Raw genomic sequence first — 22,341 nt, 5'->3', positions numbered from 1 at the left:
AAAGGGGTGGGGGTGGGGAAGGCTTGAGCAGCACTTTGGGGGCTGTCCTGAGTCCTGGGTGAGGGGGAGAAAGGAGCAGGAATCTGGGACCTTAGGACCTTGAGACCCCAGTCATGGGCCTGTGAGGCCCTTTCTGCTGAGGGTGGATGGGCTGCATTGTTGACCTATGGGTGGGTTCCCGACAGCTGGTGGCTCTCAGCCTTCCTCTTGTCCACTTTGCTGCCTGACCTGGAGGCCCTCTGTTTGCTGCTCCCTATGAGAGTGATGATTTGGGGCCTTTCCCTGTATTCTTGATGCTCAGAACACTCCCTACTGCTAGACTTATTCTCCCTTTTTCACCCCCTACTGCTTTCCTGGGTCTTGCCCCACAGCCATGGAGGAACAGAACAAGCCTTGAACGAGGGTTCAGGAGACTTGGGTTCAAGTCCAGGCTCTGCTACTTAGCAGTTTTGTGATCTGGGCAAGATAAATATCTTTTTGGAGCCTCAGCTTTCTCTGAACAACGGGTGTAAAACAAGGTGTAACAGACCTCAGAGTGCTGGACGCCCTATTCCGAAGTGCCCGTGCTGTGCAGTGTTAGTAAGCATTGCTGAGGAAATGCTTAGTTGTGGCACTTCCTTCTTAACGTCGTCACAGCTTTATTGAGGTATAATTTACATACCATGAAGTTCACCCTCTTAAAGTGTATAATCCAGTGGTTTTTAATAAATGTATTGAAAGTGTGAGCGTCACGGTTAGAATCTACCAGGCACTCCTTGGAAGCTCCATGGGGCAGCTCTACTCTGTCTTATAGGGTCGCTATGAGTCGGAGTCGACTCAGTGACAATGGGTTTGGTTTTTTGGCTAGTGGGTGTGAGGTCCTATCTTATTGTGGTTTTGATTTGTATTTTGATGGGAGGGGCATTTCTAAATGAATTTGGGGAACACTGGCTTAAACAAAGCTGTGCCAGTATCTTTATTGCAGGACTTTTCAGAGCCTTTAATATGCTAATGAGCACTGAGAATCTTTAAGGAAGGCTACAGTGGGCATCATTGTCTCAGATGAGGTCCCAGTGTGATCTGGGTACGCAGGGTATCTTGAAGGATCACTGCTCTTTGGGAAATATTAGCCTAGGGCAAAATCATCAAACTACTGGCCAAATCTGACCTACTGCCTGTTTTGGTAAATAAAGTTTTATTGGAAGTCAGCCACACTTAAACTCACTTATGAATTGTCTATGCATAGTAGTAGAGTAGTTGGAACAGACACCACATGCCCTGCAAAGCCTGAGATATTTACTGTCTGGCCGCTTACAGAAAAAATTTGTTGACCCCTGGCATAGGGCAGTGCCAGGTGCACAGGAGATACTCCCTGAATGTTTATTGAAGGACAGAAGGAGGGACCAGTCCAAGAGGATACTGGGAAAGGTCTTGGAGGATGCTGGGGAGGACCTCAGAGTAGACTGGGAAGATTAAATGAGCTTCTACCCGGGGCATGCTTGGCCCTAGTAAGCTCACAGGAAATGCAAACTGTTCCTGTTCCGGACATAATAATGCCCCTGAAGTAGTTATGTTGCCATGAACAAACAGGAACAGTTTTTTTTTTTTTTTAGAGAGTAAGTTCCCTGAGGGCAGAACTTGCCGCCTTTACTCATCACTGTAGCTCTAGTCCTTAGCGGACTGTGCAGCACGCAGTTGGTGCTTGTAAATAACTGTTGCAGGAATGAGCGATGCAGAGATCTAAATTTCCTGCTGAGGAGGGTCCTTGCTCTGTATCCCCTTTGCTGTGGACTCTGTTGGAGCACGCCCTGGTCACAGGGAGCGCTGGGGGCCTGCACTGCTTTCTCCCCAGAGAAAGGAAAGGAGAATCCCAAATCCACTGCTGCTCCCCTAGAGGGGGCAAGGAAGGCTCATTTGTTTTGGTGATGGGAGCTTTTTCTGTTTGTTGCTTTGGGAGACCAGAAAGGAGGAATGAGCAAGGCTATTTATAGAGCAGCCCCTCAGAGCCAGCTTTGGGGTGATCTTTTCGTCCCTGGCAGTGGTCTACTCTGTGGCAGGTTTAGTGGTAGCCACCAGGCAAAGAAAGGTGATCTGTTTGTGGGCTCCGTGCAGGACATTACAATGAGGCCTCCCCAGCCAGGCTGGGAGCTCTTCCCACGTGGCCTCTCCCAGGCTCCCTGCCAGAGCGAGGGGCTGCCACTGATTCCCTCTGGCTCTGTTCTCTCAGGTTCAGACCACCCTCGCGCTTGGAAGCTGGGGCGTTGGAAAGAGAAGCTTCAGGTGTGAGGTGTTTCCTCCTCTCTGGACTCAGACCTTCTGGGTGTGTAAGAAGCCAAGAGGGAGCGATGGTGATGGTGGAATTTCAGGCGGGAAGGGAGTGGCCATAAGGAGGACATACCCTCCCTCAGGGTCGATTCCCTGGCCAGGCAGCATGGTGTGTCGGCATTAGAAGAACCTGGTGTCAAATTGTAGTATGGGCAAGTTGGACAAGTTGCTTAATTTCTCTGGACCTCAGTTTCCCTGTCTGTAAAACGGACATAATAATGCCCCTGAAGTAGTTATGTTGCCATGAGGACTGAATGAAGTGAGGTGGACAGCTGGTCAGATGGCACCAGCTCTTTTGGTTCCCTCCTCCCAGTGGCTCTTAACAAGGATATACCAATTGCCTTGGAGTTGATTCTGACTCATGGTGACTTCTTGTGTGTCTGAGTAAAACTGTACTCCATAGGGTTTTCAATGGCTGATTTTTCAGAAATAGATTGCCAGGCCTTTCTTCTGAGGTGCCCCTGGTTGGACTCGAACCTCCAACCTCCTGGTTAGCAGCCCAGTGCGTTTACCATTTGCAATACCCAGGGACTCCAATAAGGATATGGTTTGCTTTTAAGCTCACCCTTTTTTTTCTCCAATTCTTTCCCCCTCGTGCTCATAGAAATGGTGTTTCCATGCCTGGCTCAAACTAATGCCTCCTCCTGTGAAGTCTTTCCCTGCCCCAATCACAAGGACCTTATCTCCCTTTCTCCCTCTCTCATCCCCCATTCCCCCCTGGACCCAAAACCTCTCCCTCCCTACTGGCTCTTTCCCATTAACTGTCTAATTCGTGTCAACCTTAAAACAAAACAAATATAAGTAAAACAGCTCTCTGTACCCTATGGTCCCTTTACTTACCGTGTCTCTCTAACCCGTTACAGCCAAACTTCCCCAAACAGCCCTCTCGTTTAGGGTCTCACTTCCCACCCGCTCCCAATCCCTGCCGTCCAGGGAGGTCTAACCACCTGGTGGCTCTCCCTATGCTCACCTCCCTCCTGATCCCCAAATCCAGCAGCACCCCCCCTGCCCCCCACCAGGCTGCTCTATAGCATTTGGCACATTGGCTGCTGTCTCTCCTGGGCCTCCTTTCCCCTGCCTTTGGGGATACCATCTCTCCAGTTGCTCCTCTGCTGTTCTGCTCAGCCCTTCTTACCTCCTTCAAGGGCTCCTCCCTTCCTCCCCTTGTCCCTTCGACAAGGGTTCCAGGGCTCCATTGCAGGCTCTCTCTCTCCCTGCACTCCTAAGGCAGCTGTGTGCTCTCCCAGGGCCCCCGATGGTCTAGGGTTCAGGTCTGAACTACCTTTCTGCATCTCCTTTCTGATCTTTGCATCTAGACATCCAGTTGCCCCTGGGCATTGTAGCTCCCTGGGTCCCCCAAGCACCTCAAAATCAGCTTGTCTAAAAGAATGGTTCTCCACTTCCTCACCCCCAGCCCATTTGCCAGTTTACTCCTGCTCAGCTGATACCCCCACCTCCCTTGGTCCAGGGGCCCAGGGCATGAACCTTGGTGTCAGCCTAGCCCTCTCTGCACCCTCTGCCACATCCAGGCAGTCCCCTTTGTCTCTGCTGTTCCCAAATCCATCCTTAGTCAGGCCCTGCCCAGGGATTGATTGCTCAGAATAAAGCAAAAGGTCTGCACTGGGCTTGCTGCCAACCCCCCCACCCCCATCCCTGCTTCCCACTGCAGCCGAAACATACATACATCTGACACCGTCTCGTCCTGTTTGACTTCTCTGGCTTCCATCACCTGCAGGATGAAGCCCCAGCTCCTCAGCAGGGATCACGCCCCCACTGCTCCCCACCTCCTGTGCCCTGGCCTGACACACCATGCTCTTCCCAAACCTCCCTGAGATGTCTCTCCAGCCTCCTGGCTTTTGCCCTTGGTGGCCCTTCTGCCCCAAATGCCCCTCTTTGCTAGCTCTCCTTTTACCTTTCAGGACTCCCTGGCCCTGATCCCCAGGGAGGTCCTCAGCTATGCCTAGGTGCTTCCATGGCCCCCAGGCTGGTCTCTGTTGTGCCCTTCTCCACATTCTGCTCTGCTGTTCCGTTGTCTGCCTCCCCCATTAGCCCATGAGCTCTTTAAGGGCCTCCAGACTTAGCACAGTGCCTGAAACCTTGAAGACACTTTAATCGGTATTACTTGAATAAATTAATAAATGGACTCATGCTATAGACTACTTTTACCTGGTGTGCAAAAATGTGTAATATAGCTTTGGGGTGTGCATTTACCATAGCTTTAATTTTTAAGGAAGAAAGAAAGGAGGTGATTTCAGTGTTATGGGGGAATCTAGGAGCTAGCACTGAGGATAAATCTATAGGCTCTGGAGCCAGGACCCCTGGGTTCAAAGTCAAGCTCTGCTACTTGCTCATGGAATGACTCCGTGACTCAATTTTCCCATCTTAAATGGCGATACTAATTGTTAGATGAGTTAATGCTTGTAAAGCGTTATCCCCATTTTATAGATGAGGAAGCCTCAGGTGATAGATCTCCCCCAAGGTCAGCTGGTAAGTAGCAGAGCTGGGATTTGAGCCCAGCCAGTCTGTGAATGGGCCTAGGTCTGGAGAGGCAGGAGTACTATACCTCCAAGGTCTGAGATTTCAGCCTCTGGATAGAAATCTCCAGAAATATTCTACTCTTAGAGCCTGAAAAAGGTACATCGGGAAGAATCCACTTTAATGTCTGGCACATACCAGACCAAACCAATTGTCCATGATTCGACTCGTGGAGACCCCACCAGGGTCAGAGTGGACCTCATGTCTGTCGATGCTCTATAGGGTTTTCAGGGGATGATTTTTTGGAAGTAGATCACCAGGCCTTTCTTCCAAGGCACCTCTGGGTAGACTTGAACTGCCAACCTTTTGGTTAGCAGCTGAATACCTAACCATTGTGCCACCCAGGAGCACCACTCGGCACACAGTGGGTACACGGTAAATATGACTTGAGTAAATTAATCCCCCTGAAGAGCCCTGTCTGGTCTTCACCATTTCCTCCTCCCTGAACGGTGTCCAGAGGCCTGTTCATGGGACCTTTTTTTGCCAGGTTGTTGGCACAAACTCTTTCTTATTCAGGCCTCTCTTCTGTCCTGTTGCTTCGTGGGGGAGGGTCATTAAGAAAGCTTTTTCCCAGGAGGAGCTGTGCCTTCTCCAAGTCTCCGGAGTTGAGTGCCCCAGCCCCCATGCTCTCAAAGGCTGCCCTTGTGGGTTTCAAAACAACTCCACGGCATTGCGGGCTGAGAACCTGGCCCCCTGAGCCCCTTTCTTTAGAAACCCAATGTCTGTTCCTAGTTAAAGTCCGCGTTGGTGAAACCTAAAGAAAATAGTTTAAGGATGTTTCCAAATAGTGTCTGGTGAAACAGAAGAGCAGTTCATCCTCCGTAGCTTTTAGTAATCTGCTTCCCTTTCTGGGAATGAGATTGTTCAATTAAGCGAGAGGGTGCCGAAGCAGCCTGCATGACTCGAAAGTTTGCAGCTTCCAAAATGTGGGAGAGAGGGGAGCCTGAACCGGCATGCTCCTGGCAGGGCTGTTCCCTGCTTTCTCTTTCTATGCCCACGTAGTTTTCAGTTTTCAGATGCCCAGTTCAGAAAACAACAGCATCAACAAGAAGACGTGTGTGTGTGTGCGTGCACCCCTGCTAGCTAGAGGCCACATGTTAAAAAAAACAAAACCAAACCTGTTGTAGTTGAGTAGATTCGGACTCATGGCACCCCCATGTGTTATAAAGTAGGACTGCTCCATAGGATTTTCAATGGCTGTGGTCCGTACAAAAGCAGGTTGCCAGGCATTTCTTCCACAGCATCACTGAGTGGGTTTAACCTGCTGACCTTTCAGTTAGTAGACAAGTGCAAACTGTCCGTGCCACCTAGGGACCTCAGCACCCTCCTGTAAGTACCTCTTTAGTGACAAATCCCCGGTGAGAGACTGGAGGGGGCTGCTACAGGGTGCAACCAGGTGGTTTCCTGGTGTGCTGGCAGTGGCCCAGTTTCCTTCCTGCTCTGGGTTGTCCTTTCTCATGCACCTGTTGATGGGTTCTCTGTGGCCTAGCCCTCTGGGACACACCACCCTATAGCTTGCTTTTGTAAGGCTCCCTATGATGCCTCCTCTGTTTACCTTTTCTGCCATTCTCTTCATGTCCCTGGCTTCTAGCTTACTGTTGCCTGAATATACCACATTGTCTTCTGGGCCTTTGCCCATGTTCTCTTCCCTCAGCCTAAAACACTCTAATCCCTTCTTCTCCTGCCTAAACTCTATTCATCCTTCAAAATTCAGCTAAGGCATCACTTCTTCCAGGGAGCTTTCCTCAGCCCCCTGCAGCAGTCAGGATAGGTTGGGTTATGCTGCAGCAACAAATGCTCCAAAGTGCTCTTTGGGTGACATTTGTAAGTTGGAAGTATACGCAGGCTACAAGGCACTTAATCTGGGTGCGTCAGTATCAGTGAAAAAAAAAATTACTCCGAAATTCCATGCAGAATTTTTTCTGTACATCTCAAAGGATCCATGACCTTCCCCTCAAACTCCCTCAAAAGAAAGAAAAAGAGAGTTTAAGAAAAAATACAAGTGGAGTTTGTAGGTCATTCGGTCATTACCAGGAAACTACTCCTTGAGTGCTCAAGCCTCACTGTGCATATGAAGTCCCCAGGGAACATGACAAAATGCAGATCCCTGGGCCCATTCTGCAAAGAGTGGATATAGGATGGGGTGCAGAAATTTTTGTATTTTTGGCAAGCACCCAGGGACCATGCTCTGGGATATAATACTCTGTTATAATAATGTTGTTGTTGTTGTTAGGTGCCATCCAGTCGAATCCGACTCATAGCGACCCCATGCACAACAGAACGAAACACTGCCCGGTCCTGAGCCATCCTCACAATCATTGTTATACTTGAGCTCATTGTTGCTGCCACTGTGTCAATCCACCTCGTTGAGGGTCTTCCTCTTTTCTGCTGACCCTGTACTTTGCCAAGCATGATGTCCTTCTCCAGGATTGATTCCTCCTGACAACATGTCCAAAGTATGTAAGATGCAGTCTCGCCATCCTTGCCTCTAAGGAGCATTCTGGCCGCACTTCTTCCAAGACAGATTTGTTCGTTCTTTTGGCAGTCCGTGGTATATTCAATATTCTTCGCCAACACCACAATTCAAAGGCATCAACTCTTCTTCGGTCTTCTGTATTCATTGTCCAGCTTTCACATGCATATGATGCAATTGAAAATACCATGGCTTGGGTCAGGCACACCTTAGTCTTCAAGGTGACATCTTTGCTCTTCAACACTTTGAAGAGGTCCTTTGCAGCAGATTTACCCAATGCAATGTGTCATTTGATTTCTTGACTGCTGCTTCCATGGCTGTTGATTGTGGATCCAAGTAAAGTGAAATCCTGGACAACTTCAATCTTTTCTCTGTTTATCATAATGTTGCTCATTGGTCCAGTTGTGAGGATTTTTGTTTTCTTTACGTAGAGGTGTAATCCATACTGAAGGCTGTGGTCTTTGATCTTCATTAGTAAGTGCTTCAAGTCCTCTTCACTTTCAGCAAGCAAGGTTGTGTCACCTGCATAACTCAGGTTGTTAATGAGTCTTCCTCCAATCCTGGTGCCCCTTTCTTCTTCATATAGTCGAGCTTCTCATATTATTTGTTCAGCGTACAGGTTAAATAGGTATGGTGAAAGAATACAACCCTGACGCACACATTTCCTGACTTTAAACCAATCAGTATCCCCTTGTTCTCTCCGAACAACTGCCTCTTGATCTATGTAAAGGTTCCTCATGAGCACAATTAAGTGTTCTGGAACTCCTGTTCTTCACAGTGTTATCCATCGTTTGTTATGATCCACACAGTTGAATGCCTTTGCATAGTCGGTAAAACACAGGTAAACATCCTTCTGGTATTCTCTGCTTTCAGCCAGGATCCATCTGACATCCGCAATGATATCCCTGGTTCCACATCCTCTTCTGAAATTGGCCTGAATTTCTGGGAGTTCCCTGTCGATATACTGCTGCAGCCGTTTTTGAATGATCTTCAGCAGAGTTTTGCTTGAGTGTGATATTAATGATATTGTTCTATAATTTCCACATTCGGTTGGATCACCTTTCTTGGGAATAGGCATAAATATGAATCTCTTCCAGTCAGTTGTCCAGGAAGCTGTCTTCCATATTTCTTGGCATAGACGAGTGAGCACCTCCAGAGTTGCATCTGTTTGTTGAAACATCTCAGTTGATATTCCATCAATTCCTGAAGCCTTGTTTTTCACCAATGCCTTCAGACAGCTTGGACTTCTTCCTTCAGTACCATCGGTTCCTGATCATATGCCACCTCTTGAAATGGCTGAACTCTTTTTGGTACAATGACTCTGTGTATTTCTTCCATCTTCTTTTGATGCTTCCTGCATCGTTTAATATTTTCCCCATGGAATCCTTCACTATTGCAACTTGAGGCTTGAATTTTTTCTTCAGTTCTTTCAACTTGAGAAACGCTGAGCGTGTTCTTCCCTTTTGGTTTTCCATCTCCAGCTCTTTGCACATGTCACTATAATACTTTACTTTGTCTTCTCAAGAGGCCTTTTGAAATCTTCAGTTTTTTTACTTCATGAATTCTTCCTTTTGCTTTAGCTGCTCGATGCTCAAGAGCAAGTTTCAGAGTCTCCTCTGACATCCGTCTTGGTCTTTTCTTTCTTTCCTGGCTTTGCAGTGACCTCTTGCTTTTTTCATGGATGATGTCCTTGATGTCATTCCACAACTCGTCTGGTCTTTGGTCACTAGTGTTCAATGCATCAAATCTATTCTTGAAATGGTCTCTAAATTCAGGTGGGGTTATACTCAGGGTCATATTTTGGCTCTCGTGGACTTGCTCTGATTTTCTTCAGTTTCAGCTTGAACTTGCATGTGAACAATTGATGGTCTGTTCCACAGTCGGCCCCTGGCCTTGTTCTGACTGGTGATATTGAGCTTTTCCATCGTCTCTTTCCACAGATGTAGTCAATTTGATTTCTGTGTGTTCCATCTGGCGAGGTCCATGTGTATAGTCGCCGCTCATGTTGGTGAAAGAAGGTATTTGCAATGAAGAAGTTGTTGGTCTTGCAAAATTCTATCATTCGATCTCCGGCATTGTTTCTATCACCAAGGCCATATTTTCCAACTACTTATCCTTCTTCTTTATTTCCAACTTTCACATTCCAATTGGCAGTAATTATCAATGCATCTTGTTTGCATGTTCAGTCAATTTCAGACTGCAGCAGCTGATAGAAATCTTCTATTTCTTCATCTTTGGCCCTAGTGGTTGGTGCATAAATTTGAATAATAGTCATATTAACGGGTCTCCCTTATAGGCATATGGATATTATCGTATCAGTGACAGCGTTGTACTTCAGAATAGATCTTGAAATGTTCTTTTTGATGATGAATGCAACACCATTCCTCTTTGAGTTGTCATTCCCAGCATAGTACACTATATGATTGTCCGATTCAAAATGACCAGTGCTAGTCCGTTTCAGCTCACTAATGCCTAGGATATCGATGTTTATGCATTCCATTTCATGTTTGATGATTTCCAATTTTCCTAGATTCATACTTCATACATTCCAGGTTCCGATTATTAATGGATGTTTGCAGCTGTTTCTTCACATTTTGAGTCGTGCCACATCAGCAAATGAAGGTCCCGAAAGCTTTACTCCATTCACGTCATTAAGGTCGACTCTACTTTGAGGAGGCAGCTCTTCCCCAGCCGTCTTTTGAGTGCCTTCCAACCTGGGGGACTCATCTTCCAGCACTATATCAGACAGTGTTCTGCTGCTATTCATAAGGTTTTCACTGGCTAATGCTTTTCAGAAGTAGACTGCCGGGTCCTTGTTCCTAGTCTGTCTTAGTCTGGAAGCTCAGCTGAAACCTGTCCTCCATGGGTGACCCTGCTGGTATCTGAATACCGGTGGCATAGCTTCCAGTATCATAGCAACACAAAAGCCCCCGTAGTACGACAAACTGACAGACACGTGGGGAGTATAATAATAATTCTGTTATAATAATAGATTCTCTTAAAGGTCTCAGTTATTGAGTCTTAAAGGTGGATTTTAAAGGGAATTCCTGGGTGGTACAAATGATTAACATGTTTGGCTGCTAACTGAAAGGTTGGAGGTTTGAGTCCACCCAGAGGTGCCTTGGAAGAAAGGCCTGGCAATCTACTCCCGAGAAATCAGTCATTGAAAACCCTGTGGAGCGCAGTTCTGCTCTGGCACATACGGGGTCACTGTGAGTCAGAATTGACTCAATGGCAACTGTAGTTTTGGAGTAGTTTTAAAACCAATTAAAGCCAGAGATTGCTAAGCTATAAGAAACAAAGTAGTGGTTGTTATCACAGCTGGGTAACTCCCTTCTTTCTTTCTCAAATAACTTGGACTTACTTTTGAGCAGTTTATCCTAATGGAGGGCAAGAACCATATCGTTCTTACTTTTATATCCTCAGTACCTAATACAGTGACTGGCACATAGTAGGTGCTCAATGCATGTTTGTTTGGTTGGATGTTCCCACTTCTTCTGGCTGGCGGTCTGAGAGTTGGTTTCCTTTTGAGGAAATCTGTAGCTGCACACAGCCCAATTTTGTTTGGGGGCCTGCCTGATTTCCCCAGTGGGGGCTGGGACTGGAGGGAGCCTGCAGACCAGTGCTAATTGGTGTCATTGAGTAATTAATGCAGAATCAGGCCCGGAGCGGATTCCCAGGGAGACAGACACTGAGGGAGGCTTTCATGCTTGGTGGGATGGGAGCTGCTTCCTCAAAGGACATTCCCAGGGCACTGAGGCGACTGGCATGGTTTGGTTGGGGGTGGCTTGGCAGTCTGAATGGGGTTCGTGGAGCAAGTTTGGAGGGGGTTTGTGTTGGTGCCATGGTTCTGCACAATATGGAGCGTGGCGAGTTTGACTTTAAAGAAATACAAACCACAGGCTTGAGCTCTGGGAGCCAGGCATGTGTTGACTCTGAAGAATGGATGAGTTCACAGAGAGGGCTGTGGCTGAAAGCATTGGCTTAGTGACCCAGGGGTCCTCTTTCTCTGTGGCCTGGCCCTCTGGGACACCCTTGCCCCTTAGCAAGCTATTGAAGGCTCTCTATGATGCCTCCTCTGTTTACCTTTTCTGCCTTTCTCTACTTATCCTTGGCCTCCAGCTCGCCGTTCCCTGAATATACCTGTTGACTTCCGGGCCTTTGCCCAGGTTCTTCCCTCAACCTAAAACACCCTTTACTCCCTTCTTCTCCTGCCTAAACTCTATTCATCCCTCAAAATCTGGCTAAGGATCCAGGGAGTTTTCCCCAACCCCTTGTAGTAGTCAGGATAGGCTGGGTTATGCTGCAGTAACAAATGCCCTAAAAAGCTCGGTAGCTTAAAGCAACCAAGTTTATTTCTTGCTGGCACTTGCTCTCTGACATGGGGGTGGGGACAGGAGGGCTTATGTAGTCACTCAGGAGCTCAGTCTTCTAGAGGTTTTCTCTTGACACAAGCTTCTGCAATGGCACAAAACAAAACAAAACAGAAAAACAGTTGCTATGGAGTCAATTTTGACTCCTGGCGACCTGTGTGTGTCAGAGTAGAACTGTGCTCCGTAGAGTTTTTAATAGCTGATTTTTTGGAAGTAGATCTCCGGGCCTTTCTAACAAGGTACCTCTGGGTAGACTCAAACCGCCAACCTTTCGGTTAGTAGTCGAGCGCCTAACCATTTGTACCACCCGGGACTCTGCAATGTCAAAGGTAGGGAAGGGAGACCATGGTGAACCATGCCTCCTGGCTCTTCTAGCATCTGTCTGAGTGGTACATGTTCCATCGGCCAAATCAAGTCGTATGGCCACACCTGAGTTCAGCAGGGCAGGAAGGAACGTGGGCCATTTATTAACAGTATTACGGACTCCCAGGCACCGTCGAGGTAGAAGGTTCCTTCTTGGTCTTCCCAAAGCCCCCTGTGCTTCCTCCATTGCAGCCCTTACCACACTGAACTGTAAATCACCTGTTACCTTGTCCGTCTTTCTCCCAGAGAGGGAATTCCAGGAGGGTAGGGGCTGCTTTTTTTTAGGGGCTGCGCCTTGTTCTTCTCTGAGGCCCTTTCACCCAGCCCAGGGTTTGCTCAGGGAAGCCATTAGGCGAATGGTGGGAGGTGGGTGAAGGAGGGAGTGGGCTCCATCTCAGCACTTCTGCTGGGGGTGGGCTGTCTCAGCCCCGGTAACTCTTCACCCTCCTTCTTGCAGGCGCCGGGTCCTGGCCATCTCAGACGGGATTGAGCACATCGGGAACCTCCGCTGGGAACTGGCCTTGTGTCTCCTGGCAGCCTGGACCATCTGCTACTTCTGTATCTGGAAGGGGACCAAGTCTACGGGAAAGGTAAGAGAGAGGTCTTCGAGCAACTAACTGGGCAGAGGAGGGCACGAGTTGTCCTTGGACAAACTCACAGATGGCAGGACAGTTCATGTAATGATAGCCAGCTCTTAGGTCGGGATATAGAAGGAGCACTGGACTGGGAGTCCCCTCAAAAGCCCACAGTTTTAATCTGAGCTCTACCATTTATTTGCTGCACACCTAGGGCTATTCATTCCTACCTTCGGCCTTAGTTACCTAGTGCTCTTGTAACTCAAACACCTCAATCGGTGACTTTAAAGAACAGAAATGAATTTTCTTGGAGTCCTGGAGGCTAGAAATCCAAGTTAGGGTCTTGGCCGTGTCAATTCTTTTCTTGTCAGTAGCCCTAAATGTTCCTTGGTTCCTTGGCTTGTAGACAGCCCTCACATGGTGTCTGTCTTTGCTCATGTCTGTGTGACTATTCTAGTCTTTTTATAGCTCAGAGATAATTAGGTTTAGGATCTGCCTTGCTCAGGTATGACCTCATTAACAAAAGAAAAGGGAAACCCTATTTCTGAGCAGGATCACATGCACAGGTGGAAGGGCCAGGAATTCAACAAGTATTTTGAAGGACTCTGGTAGCATATTGCGTAAGAGCTGTGGTCAGCAGTTCGAATCCAGCAGGTGCACCTTGGAAACTCTATGGGGCAGTTCCACTGTGTCCTACAGGGGCGCTATGAGTCAGACGCTGTGAGAGTCAACACCAATGGGTTTGATTTGGTTTTTTGAAGGACACAGTTCAGTTCATAACACCTTTGGAGCCTCAGTTTCCTCATCTGTGAAAAAGCCCACCTTGCCGTGTCTTAGTGAGTTGAGAGTCTCACGAGGTAAGGTAGGCTAGAGAACCTTGAAAACCTGGGAGTGCTAAACTCCTGTGATGATTCTTCCATTGTTAAGACCCAGCTCCAGGAGTGTGTTAGGGCAGGTGGTGCCGGTTCTTCCACTGATAGGCGCCATGGTCTCAGGGATGCATCTGTCAGTCACCTGAGGTCTGTGGAGGGATGCGTGGCCCTGCTGTGCCATGTAGACCTTGGGGCCCCCAGAGTCACCATGGCAAAAACCAAACCCAAACCTGTTGCTGTTGAGTCGATCCAACTCATGGTGACCCACTGTGTGCAGAATAAAACTGTGCTCCGTAGGGTTTTCAATGGCTGTGATCTTTCAGAAGTAGGCCTTTCTTCAGAGGCACCTCTGGGTATATTTGAACTGCCAGCCTTTCAGTTAGCAGCCTGACGTGTTAACCATTTGTACCATTCAGAGATTTATTGTAAGCTGCTGTGGGCCAAACCCAGTCCACACTTTTTTTTTTTTTTTAATTGCCAACATTTAAAAATCAAGAGATTTTGTGTGGGGAAAAAAAGCTGATTTCTGGCATCCTTGGAAAAATTGGAAGGTTTGGTGACACTGGGCTTGCATACCCACACAGCAGCATTCGGCCGGGCTAAGCTAACTAGCAGCCATGTCCTTAGAGAGGAGTACTCTGGCTGACCACAGTCTTCACCACTCCCTGTTGTCCCTGATCCTGTGGCTGGGCATCAATGCCATGAGCTCCCTGTTGTACTTGTGTTTCTTACTGAAAAGAGGGAGTGAAGTATTTCTTATACCTGGGTCCCCTGACCCTGTCGTCATTGCCTGCCTGGTTCTATTCTAAGCTCTTGCCTGGGGCAGGGGCTGGAGAAAAAGCTTCCAAAGAAACAAGAACTTAGTAGCTCTGGGCCATTTTACAAAAAGAGAGTCCCCTCAGCCCCCGAAGGGGTAGGTGGGATGAAGAGGAGACTGCTAGAATTGTTTGAGGTGGATGGGCCTGCAGGAGGGAAGTTGAAATAAAGCCGAGATCAGCAAGCACCCTACTAGGGGTAATAAGGAAGCGGAGCACATACTCACTAAAACCAAATTATAAAGGTGCCTGGGGGCCCATGGAAAGGAGAACAGAGATTTTCATGGCCCTGCAGCCAAGATGATTTTGCTGGTCTTTGCTTTGACAATAGGATTTTCCTAACTTCCTAAATATAAAATTGTGCATTATTGCTATACTTCTTTAGATGGCATGCACGCTGTTCTCTGCCCACAGCCTTGCTGCCTCTTCTGGCTAAAAAGGAGGCGAAGGAGTGGAGGGGTTCAGGGCCAGGGTCTGGAATCAGGGCTCGAATGCCAGGCCTGTCACTCACTAGCTGTAACCTTGGGCATATCACTTAACTTCTTGGACCATCGGTTTCCTCTTCGGTAAAAGGAAGATTGGTAATTGAGCTCGCCTCATGGGCAGGTTGTTATGATTAAATGCAGGGATGCGTGGTGAGTGCTCAACAGGCACTAGTGACTCATAGTAAATTGCTCAGAAATGGTAATTTTTTTTAAAAAAAACCTTGTTATAAAAATAAAATTCATTCATTCAGAAAGTAGTTTCTGAGTATCTAGTATACATTTACATTATACAGTAGTTAGTAGTTATCTAGAGATGAATAAAACAGCCTCTCCTCTATCCAGATAGTGTTTGTGAAAGTGCTTTGTGAACCACAAAGAGAAGGGAGGAGGTATTGTGGTTATTGAGGGCACTGGTGATGCAGTGCTAGAATTCTCACCTCCCATGCTGGAAACTCCAGTTCGATTCCCGGCCAGTGTACCTCGTGCAGAGCCACTACCCATTTGTCAGTAGAGGCTTGCTTGTTGTTATGATGCTGAACAGATTTCAGTGGAGCTTCCTGACTAAGACTAGGAAGAAAGGCCTGGCGATATACTTCAGAAAATCAGCCAGTGAAAACTCTGGTTTTTAACAGTCTGATCCCCAACTGATCATGCGGGTGGTTCAGGACTAGGCACCGTTTCATTCCCTTGTGCATGGGGTCACCATGAGTCAGGGGCTGACTTGACAGCTGCTAATAGCAATAACATCATCATAGTTATTATTATTATTACTACTACCACTATAAACACCTTCTTGAAAGTTGATCGGGTGTGGCTGGGTGGCAGTTGTGTGTGGTCATGGGGAGGAGGGCTCTTGGATAAGGTTTTGGTGGATGGACAGGGCATGTGTAGGTTGTCCACACTCGGACCTGGCTTCAGGCTCTAGGGCCCATGGGCCATGGCAGATTTTGATTCCACTCAGACCTCAGGAGGAATCTCAGCGGAGGGATCAAGCCGGTGTGTTAGAGAATCCTAGTTCAGGAACTGGTTTCAAGCGAGGGCAGACAGGCTAGATTCTTGGAAATTTCAGAAGAGGATCATGGGGAAGGCAGGAGGCTAATGTTTCTCAACAGCTTTCTGCTCGCTGACACTTTGCAAGGAATTTTTCACATATATTAGCACACCTGATCCCCACAATTCGAGGTGTTATTGTCCCTATTTTATAGATGGAGAATCAGGCTAGAAGAGGTTGAGTACCCTAGCCAAAGTTACATAGCATCTTTGTACTTAAATCTGTGTCTAGCTGACCCCAAAGCTGCTCCCCACCGCGCTTCTCCTTGGACTCTTGGTTAAAATGTAGAACATTGTGGTGTTTTGAGTGATAGCCTTTCACATACCCACCCTGAGCCCACTTCTCATTTCTAGCAGAAGTGGTAGTAATAGCAGTAGCGATACTAATTATGGATAGTAATTGCTCATGTTGATTGCTTCACACACGTATTCCATCCAGCCCTTGAGACAACCCCATGACATCCATTTCACAGGTGAGAAAGCTGAGGCTAGAAGAGATTAAGTGTCTTGCTTAAGGACTCTGGTAGGAAGTGGGAAACTATGACTGCATAGCCCATGCACTGAACAGGTGTGCTGTTGTGCCTGTCACCTGTGACATGGCAGCAGCGATCAGTCCCTTACGGGGAGGTTATGAACAGATAGTTACACGGGATAGCTCAGCACATAACAGTTGCTCCGTGAGTGTTGGTTGCAGCTGGATGTAAATGCTGCTATTAAGTTGTTAGGTGCCGTCGAGTCAGTTCTGACTCATAGCGACCCTATGCGCTACAGAATGAAACACTGTCCGGTCCTGAGCCATCCTTAAAATTGTTGTTATGCTTGAGCTCATTGTTAAAGCCATTGTGTCATCCACCTCGTTGAGGGTCTTCCTCTTTTCTGCTGACCCTGTACTTTGCCAAGCATGATGTCCTTCTCCAGGGACTGATCCATCCTGACAACATGTCCAAAGTATGTAAGACACAGTCTCACCATCTTTGCTTCTAAGGAGCATTCTGGCCGCACCTCTTCCAAGACAGATTGGTTCGTTCTTTTGTCAGTCCACGGTATATTCAATATTCTTCACCAACACCACAATTCAAAGACATCAATTTTTCTTCAGTGTTCCTTATTCATTGTCCAGCTTTCACATGCATGTGATACGATTGAAAATCCCATGGCTTGGGTCAGGCGCACCTTAGTCTTCAGGGTGACATCTTTGCTCTTCAACACTTTGAAGAGGTCCTTTGCAGCAGATTTGCCCAGTGCAATGTGTCTTTTGACTTCTTGACTGCTGCTTCCATGGTGGTTGATTGTGGATCCAAGTAAAATGAAATCCTTGGCAACTGCAATCTTTTCTCCGTTTATCATGATGTTGCTCATTGGTCCAGTTGCGAGGATTTTTGTTTCCTTTGTTTTGTGGTGCAATCCATACTGAATGCTGTGGTCTTTGATCTTCATTTCTAAGTGCTTCAAGTCCTTTTCACTTTCAGCAAGCAAGGTTGTGTCACCTGCATAACACAGGTTGTTAATAAGTCTTCTTTCAATCCTGATGCCCCGTTCTTCTTCATATAGTCCAGCTTCTCGTATTATTTGCTCAGCATACGGATTGAATTAGGTATGGTGAAAGGTTACAACCCTGAATCACACCTTTCCTGACTTTAAACCAATCAGTATCCCCTTGTTCTGTCTGAGCAGCTGCCTCTTGATCTATGTAGAGGTTCCTCATGAGCACAATTAAGTGTTCTGGAATTCCCATTCTTTGCAATGTTATCCATAATTTGTTATGAGCCACACAGTCGAATGCCTTTGCATAGTCAATAAAACACAGGTAAACATCCTTCTGGTATTCTCTGCTTCCAGCCAGGATCCATCTGACATTAGCAATGATATCCCTGGTTCCACATCCTCTTCTGAAACTGGCCTGAATTTCTGGGAGTTCCCTGTCAATATACCGCTGCAGCTGTTTTTGAATGATCTTCACCAAAATTTTGCTTGTGTGTGACAGTAATGATCACCTTTCTTTGGAATGGGCACAAGCATGGATCTCTTCCAGTCAGTTGTCCAGGAAGCTGTCTTCCATATTTCTTGGCATAGATGAGTGAGCACCTGAGGCGCTGCATCCGTTTGTTGAAAAATCTCAATTGATACTCTGTCAATTCCTGGAGCCTTGCTTTTCCCCAATGCCTTCAGAGCAACTTAAAATTCTTCCTTCAGTACCATTGGTTCCTGGTCATATGCTACCTCTTAAAATGGTTGAACCTCCACTAATTCTTTTTGGTATAATGACTCTGTGTCCTTCCATCTTTTGATGCTTCCTGCATCATTTAATATTTTCCCCATAGAATCCTTCACTATCACAACTTGAGGCTTGAATTTTTAATTCAGTTCTTTCAGCTTGAGAAACGCCGAGCATATTCTTCCCTTTTGGTTTTCCATCTCCAGGTCTTTGCACATGTCATTATAATACTTTACTTTGTCTTCTCGAGACGCCCTTTGAAATCTTCTATTCAGTTCTTTTACTTCGTGAATTCTTCCTTTTGCTTTAGCTGCTTGACGTTAGAGAGCAGGTTTCAGAGTCTTCTCTGACATCCATCTTGGTCTATTCTTCTTTCCTGTCTTTTCAGTGATTTCTTGCTTTCTTCATGGATGATGTCCCTTGATGTCATTCCAGAACTCGTCTGGTCTTCAGTCACTAGTGTTCAATGTGTCAAATCTATTCTTCAGATGGTCTCTTTATTCAGGTTTGATATACTCAAGGTTATATTTTGGCTCTCGTGGACTTGCTTTCATTTTCTTCAGTTTCAGCTTGAACTTGCATATGAGCGATGATGGTCTGTCCCACAGTTGGCCCCTGGCCTTGTTCTGACTGGTGATATTGAGCTTTTCCATCATCTCTTTCCACAGATGTAGTCAATTTGATTTCTGTGTGTGTCTTCTGGCGAGGTCCATGTGTATAGTTGCCGTTGATGCTGGTGAAAGAAAGTATTCGCAATGGAGAAGTTAGTCTTGCAAAATTCTATCATTAGATCTCCAGCTTGTTTCTGTCACCAAGGCCATATTTTCCAACTACTTATCCTTCTTCTTTGTTTCCAACTTTCGCATTCCATTCATCAGTAATTTTCAATGCATCCTGATTGCATGTTCGATCAATTTCAGACTGCAGCAGCTGATAAAAATCTTCAATTTCTTCATCTTTGGCCTTAGTGGTTGGTGTGTAAATTTGAATAATAATCGTATTAACTGGTCTTCCTTGTAGGCGTATGGATATTATCCTATCACTGACAGCATTGTGTTTCAGGATAGATCTTGAAATGCTCTTTTTGACGGTGAATGCAATAACATTCCTCTTCAAGTTGTCATTATCAGTTGTAGTTAAGGGCAACTCTGTAATTGGATGAGCCAATTAAGCATTTCCACAACACTGGGTTTCATAGGCTCTCCCATGTGTCCTATGACCAAGACCAGCAAGTATTCATGAGGTGTATTTGCCAGACTGTGAGAATCCTTACAAACCATCAGGTTTACCCCTACTCTTGTTTTATGGATGTAGAGGCTCTGAGAGGGGAAGGGACTTGTCTGAGGTCACACAGTAAGAGGGTCAGACCAGGGACTAGCACCTGGCATCTCAGCTCTGAAGCTGTTGATAAGTGTTGGGGTTTTGTGGGCTCTATTGGGCAGCTTAGGGAGACCAGGAGTCCCCATGTTGTTGGGTAGATTCTTCAGAGGGAGTACCTGGGGCTTTTGTTATTTATTATTCACTTTACCTAGGTGATGAGCCCAGTGTCCCAAGGTTTTTGGAGATTGTGTACCAAAGCAGCTAAATAAAAGCACTGGGTCATCTATGACTTCATGAGTAGGCCGATGTCACCCTGCCTCCCTGCCTGTGTGACTCTGGCCAGAGCCATTTTCATGAGTCTGTTTGCAAAAGGAGGAACCCATCTTCCCAGCCAGGACTGGCTGTCATTTCCTCTTCCTCCTTACTGAAGTCTCAGCCCCTTTCCCATACTGAGACCTCAGCAGAAGTCTATTTAGAATAAATGTTAGTTAACTGGAGAACAAGCTCCCAGCCCCTCCAATCTCCAGGATAAAAACTATAGCCCCAACTTTAGTTTAACGCATCGAACATTTCCCATGCATAGGGAGGTAAACCCTGCAGGCCTCACCTTTAGGCAGGTGGTTCTCTAAGTGGGATCTGGGATAAGTTGACAAATCAGTAGATAGGACGCTGTGACAGTAGTCTAGGTGATGTCCCAGCAGCACCCTCCATAGGCTCCATTGGGCAGGTGCATGGGTCCTTGCAGCAACCTCCGCACATGTTCTTCAGCCCCACCCTCTCTGAAGTCCCAGTGGCCAGCATTCGAGATCTTTTCTGGGTCAAAGTGAGCAACCTGTACCCTCAGCAGAAGCCATTCTGACCTGGAGGGTGACTCACTAGGTCACAGCCATCCTACATAACACAGTGCCTGCCACCTAACTGCTGCCTAATAAGTATTGGTGGCATGAATGAAATCCATTGGTACTTAGACTCCCTGCAGAGTTCTGGGGATACAGCGGCGAGGACGACGGACTGTCCATGTTGCTGCAGAGCAGGCAGCCTGCTGGGAGTGGGGTGCAGACAGAGGCACGTTGTAATTCAGTGTACTAGTGCTAGCATTTGACAATAGAACAGTTGAGATGCTAGAAACTTACGGGTTCTACTGCCTGACGATTGGCTCAGAATGTTAACCTATAGACTGTCAGCTGGGTGTCATCTTGATTTCTTATCCGAATGGTATTTTACAAATAAGGAATTTGAGGTCCAGAGAGGTTGCAAGAGTTGCCCAAGGCCACCTGCTTGGAAGGAGCAGAGCTAGGGTGAACACCCACATCTGTCTGCCTTCCCTAAGCCTGGTCCTCCTCTATTCCAGTACCTTCCTCTTGGAGTTAGCGTGCAGATTAACATGAGCAGTTTCATTGTAGTTCTGCGCACATAGTAGGTGCTCAGGGAAAAGTTTATTTCTCTGACCCAATAAAATAACTGAAATTTTAGTTCTATGTAGTTCTTCTTCCTTTATCTAGATGCTATTGGAAATTCTGGAAGTCCAGAGTAGAACTGCCCCGTAGAGTTTCCAAGGAGCGTCTGGTGGATTCGAATTGCCAGCCTTCTGGGTAGCAGACGTAGCTCTTACTACACCACCAGGGCTTCCTCGTATGGATTAAAAAAGTAAATAAGAACCTTTTCTCAATTGTATTTTAAGTTCTGAGAAAATGCAGGGCTCTGAAACGCTGGCTTTCTCCTGGAAGAAACTTTGAGGCTGTTTGTAACATGCCATCTTCTGCATGGTGAATAACTTCACTCTGGATAATTGAAACATAGACAATTGAAGTCAAGCGGCCAGATGTGGAGACATCTTTGTGATGCTCCTGTGGCCTTGTCTCACTCATCCAAATCCATCTTGCCCATCCTGCCACCAGCTACTTATTCCAGTCTCATAGGACTGAAGCTGCTAACTCATTTTTTTTCCTGATACATCATCCCATTTAATCTTTTTTTAAAATTTTAATGTAGCAAAATATATCTTTAAAAAAAAAACTACCATTTTAACCATTTTAAATGTACAATTCAGTGGCATTAATGTCACTCACCAGGTTGTGCTACAATCACCACCATCCGTTTCCAAACGTTTTTCATCACCCCAAACAGACACTCAGCACTCCTTAAATAGTAACTCCCCATTTCTCCTTTCTCCCAGCACCTAGTAACCACTGATAAACTTTGAACTCTATGTATTTGCCTGTTCTAGATATTTCATATAAGTGGGATCATACAATACTTGCCCTCTTGTGCCCAACTTCTTTTACACTCAGCATAATATTTTCAAGGTTCATCAAGTTGTAGGATGTATCAAAACTTCATTTCTCTTTATGGCTAAATAATATTCCATTGTGTGTATACTTCAGAAAAAAAAAGTTAACATTGAATTGACTCTGACTCATGGTGACCCCATGTGAACTGTGCCTCATAGGATTTTCAATGGCTGATTTTTAAAAAAATAGATTGCTAGGCCTTTCTTCCAAGGCGCCTCTGGATGGACTTGAACCTCCGACCTTTTGATTAGCAACTGAGCCAGTTAACTCTTTGCACTACCCAGGCACTCCTATTATGTTTATATGTTGTTGTTGTTGTTGTTAGGTGCCATCAAGTTGGTTCCAACTCATAGAGACCCTATGTACAACAGACGGAAACGTTGCAGCCTTACAATCATTGCTCTGTTTGAGCCCATTGTTGCAGCCACTGTGTCAGTCCATCTCATTGAGGGTCTTCCTCTTTTTCGCTGACCCTCTGCTTACCAAGCCTGATGTCCTTCTCCAGGATTTGGCCCCTCCTGATAGCACGTCCAAAGTACCTGAGATGAAGTCTTGCCATCCTCACTTCTAAGGAGCATTTTGGCTGTACTTCTTCCAAGACGGATTTGTTTGTCCTGGCAGGCCATGGTATAGTCAGTATTCATTGCCAACACCATAATTCAAATGCATC

At 46.4% G+C, this 22,341-nt stretch overlaps 1 protein-coding gene across 1 annotated transcript in view; it reads left to right on the top strand.

Moving 5' to 3' along the window:
- SLC6A11 (solute carrier family 6 member 11) overlaps positions 1 to 22,341 on the top strand; it is a 177,914-nt gene that overhangs the window by 19,255 nt on the left and 136,318 nt on the right. Inside the window, exon 5 of the mRNA XM_003409756.4 lies at positions 12,506 to 12,638. Within this exon, the coding sequence (XP_003409804.4) occupies positions 12,506 to 12,638 (133 nt within the window). The remainder of the gene's footprint in view (positions 1 to 12,505; positions 12,639 to 22,341) is intronic.

The sequence above is a fragment of the Loxodonta africana genome, chromosome 22 (assembly GCF_030014295.1).
Source record: "Loxodonta africana isolate mLoxAfr1 chromosome 22, mLoxAfr1.hap2, whole genome shotgun sequence".
NCBI classification, from domain to species: Eukaryota; Metazoa; Chordata; class Mammalia; order Proboscidea; family Elephantidae; genus Loxodonta; species Loxodonta africana.
Note: the sequence above shows the minus strand (reverse complement) of the source record. Positions and strands in the feature narration are given on the sequence as shown.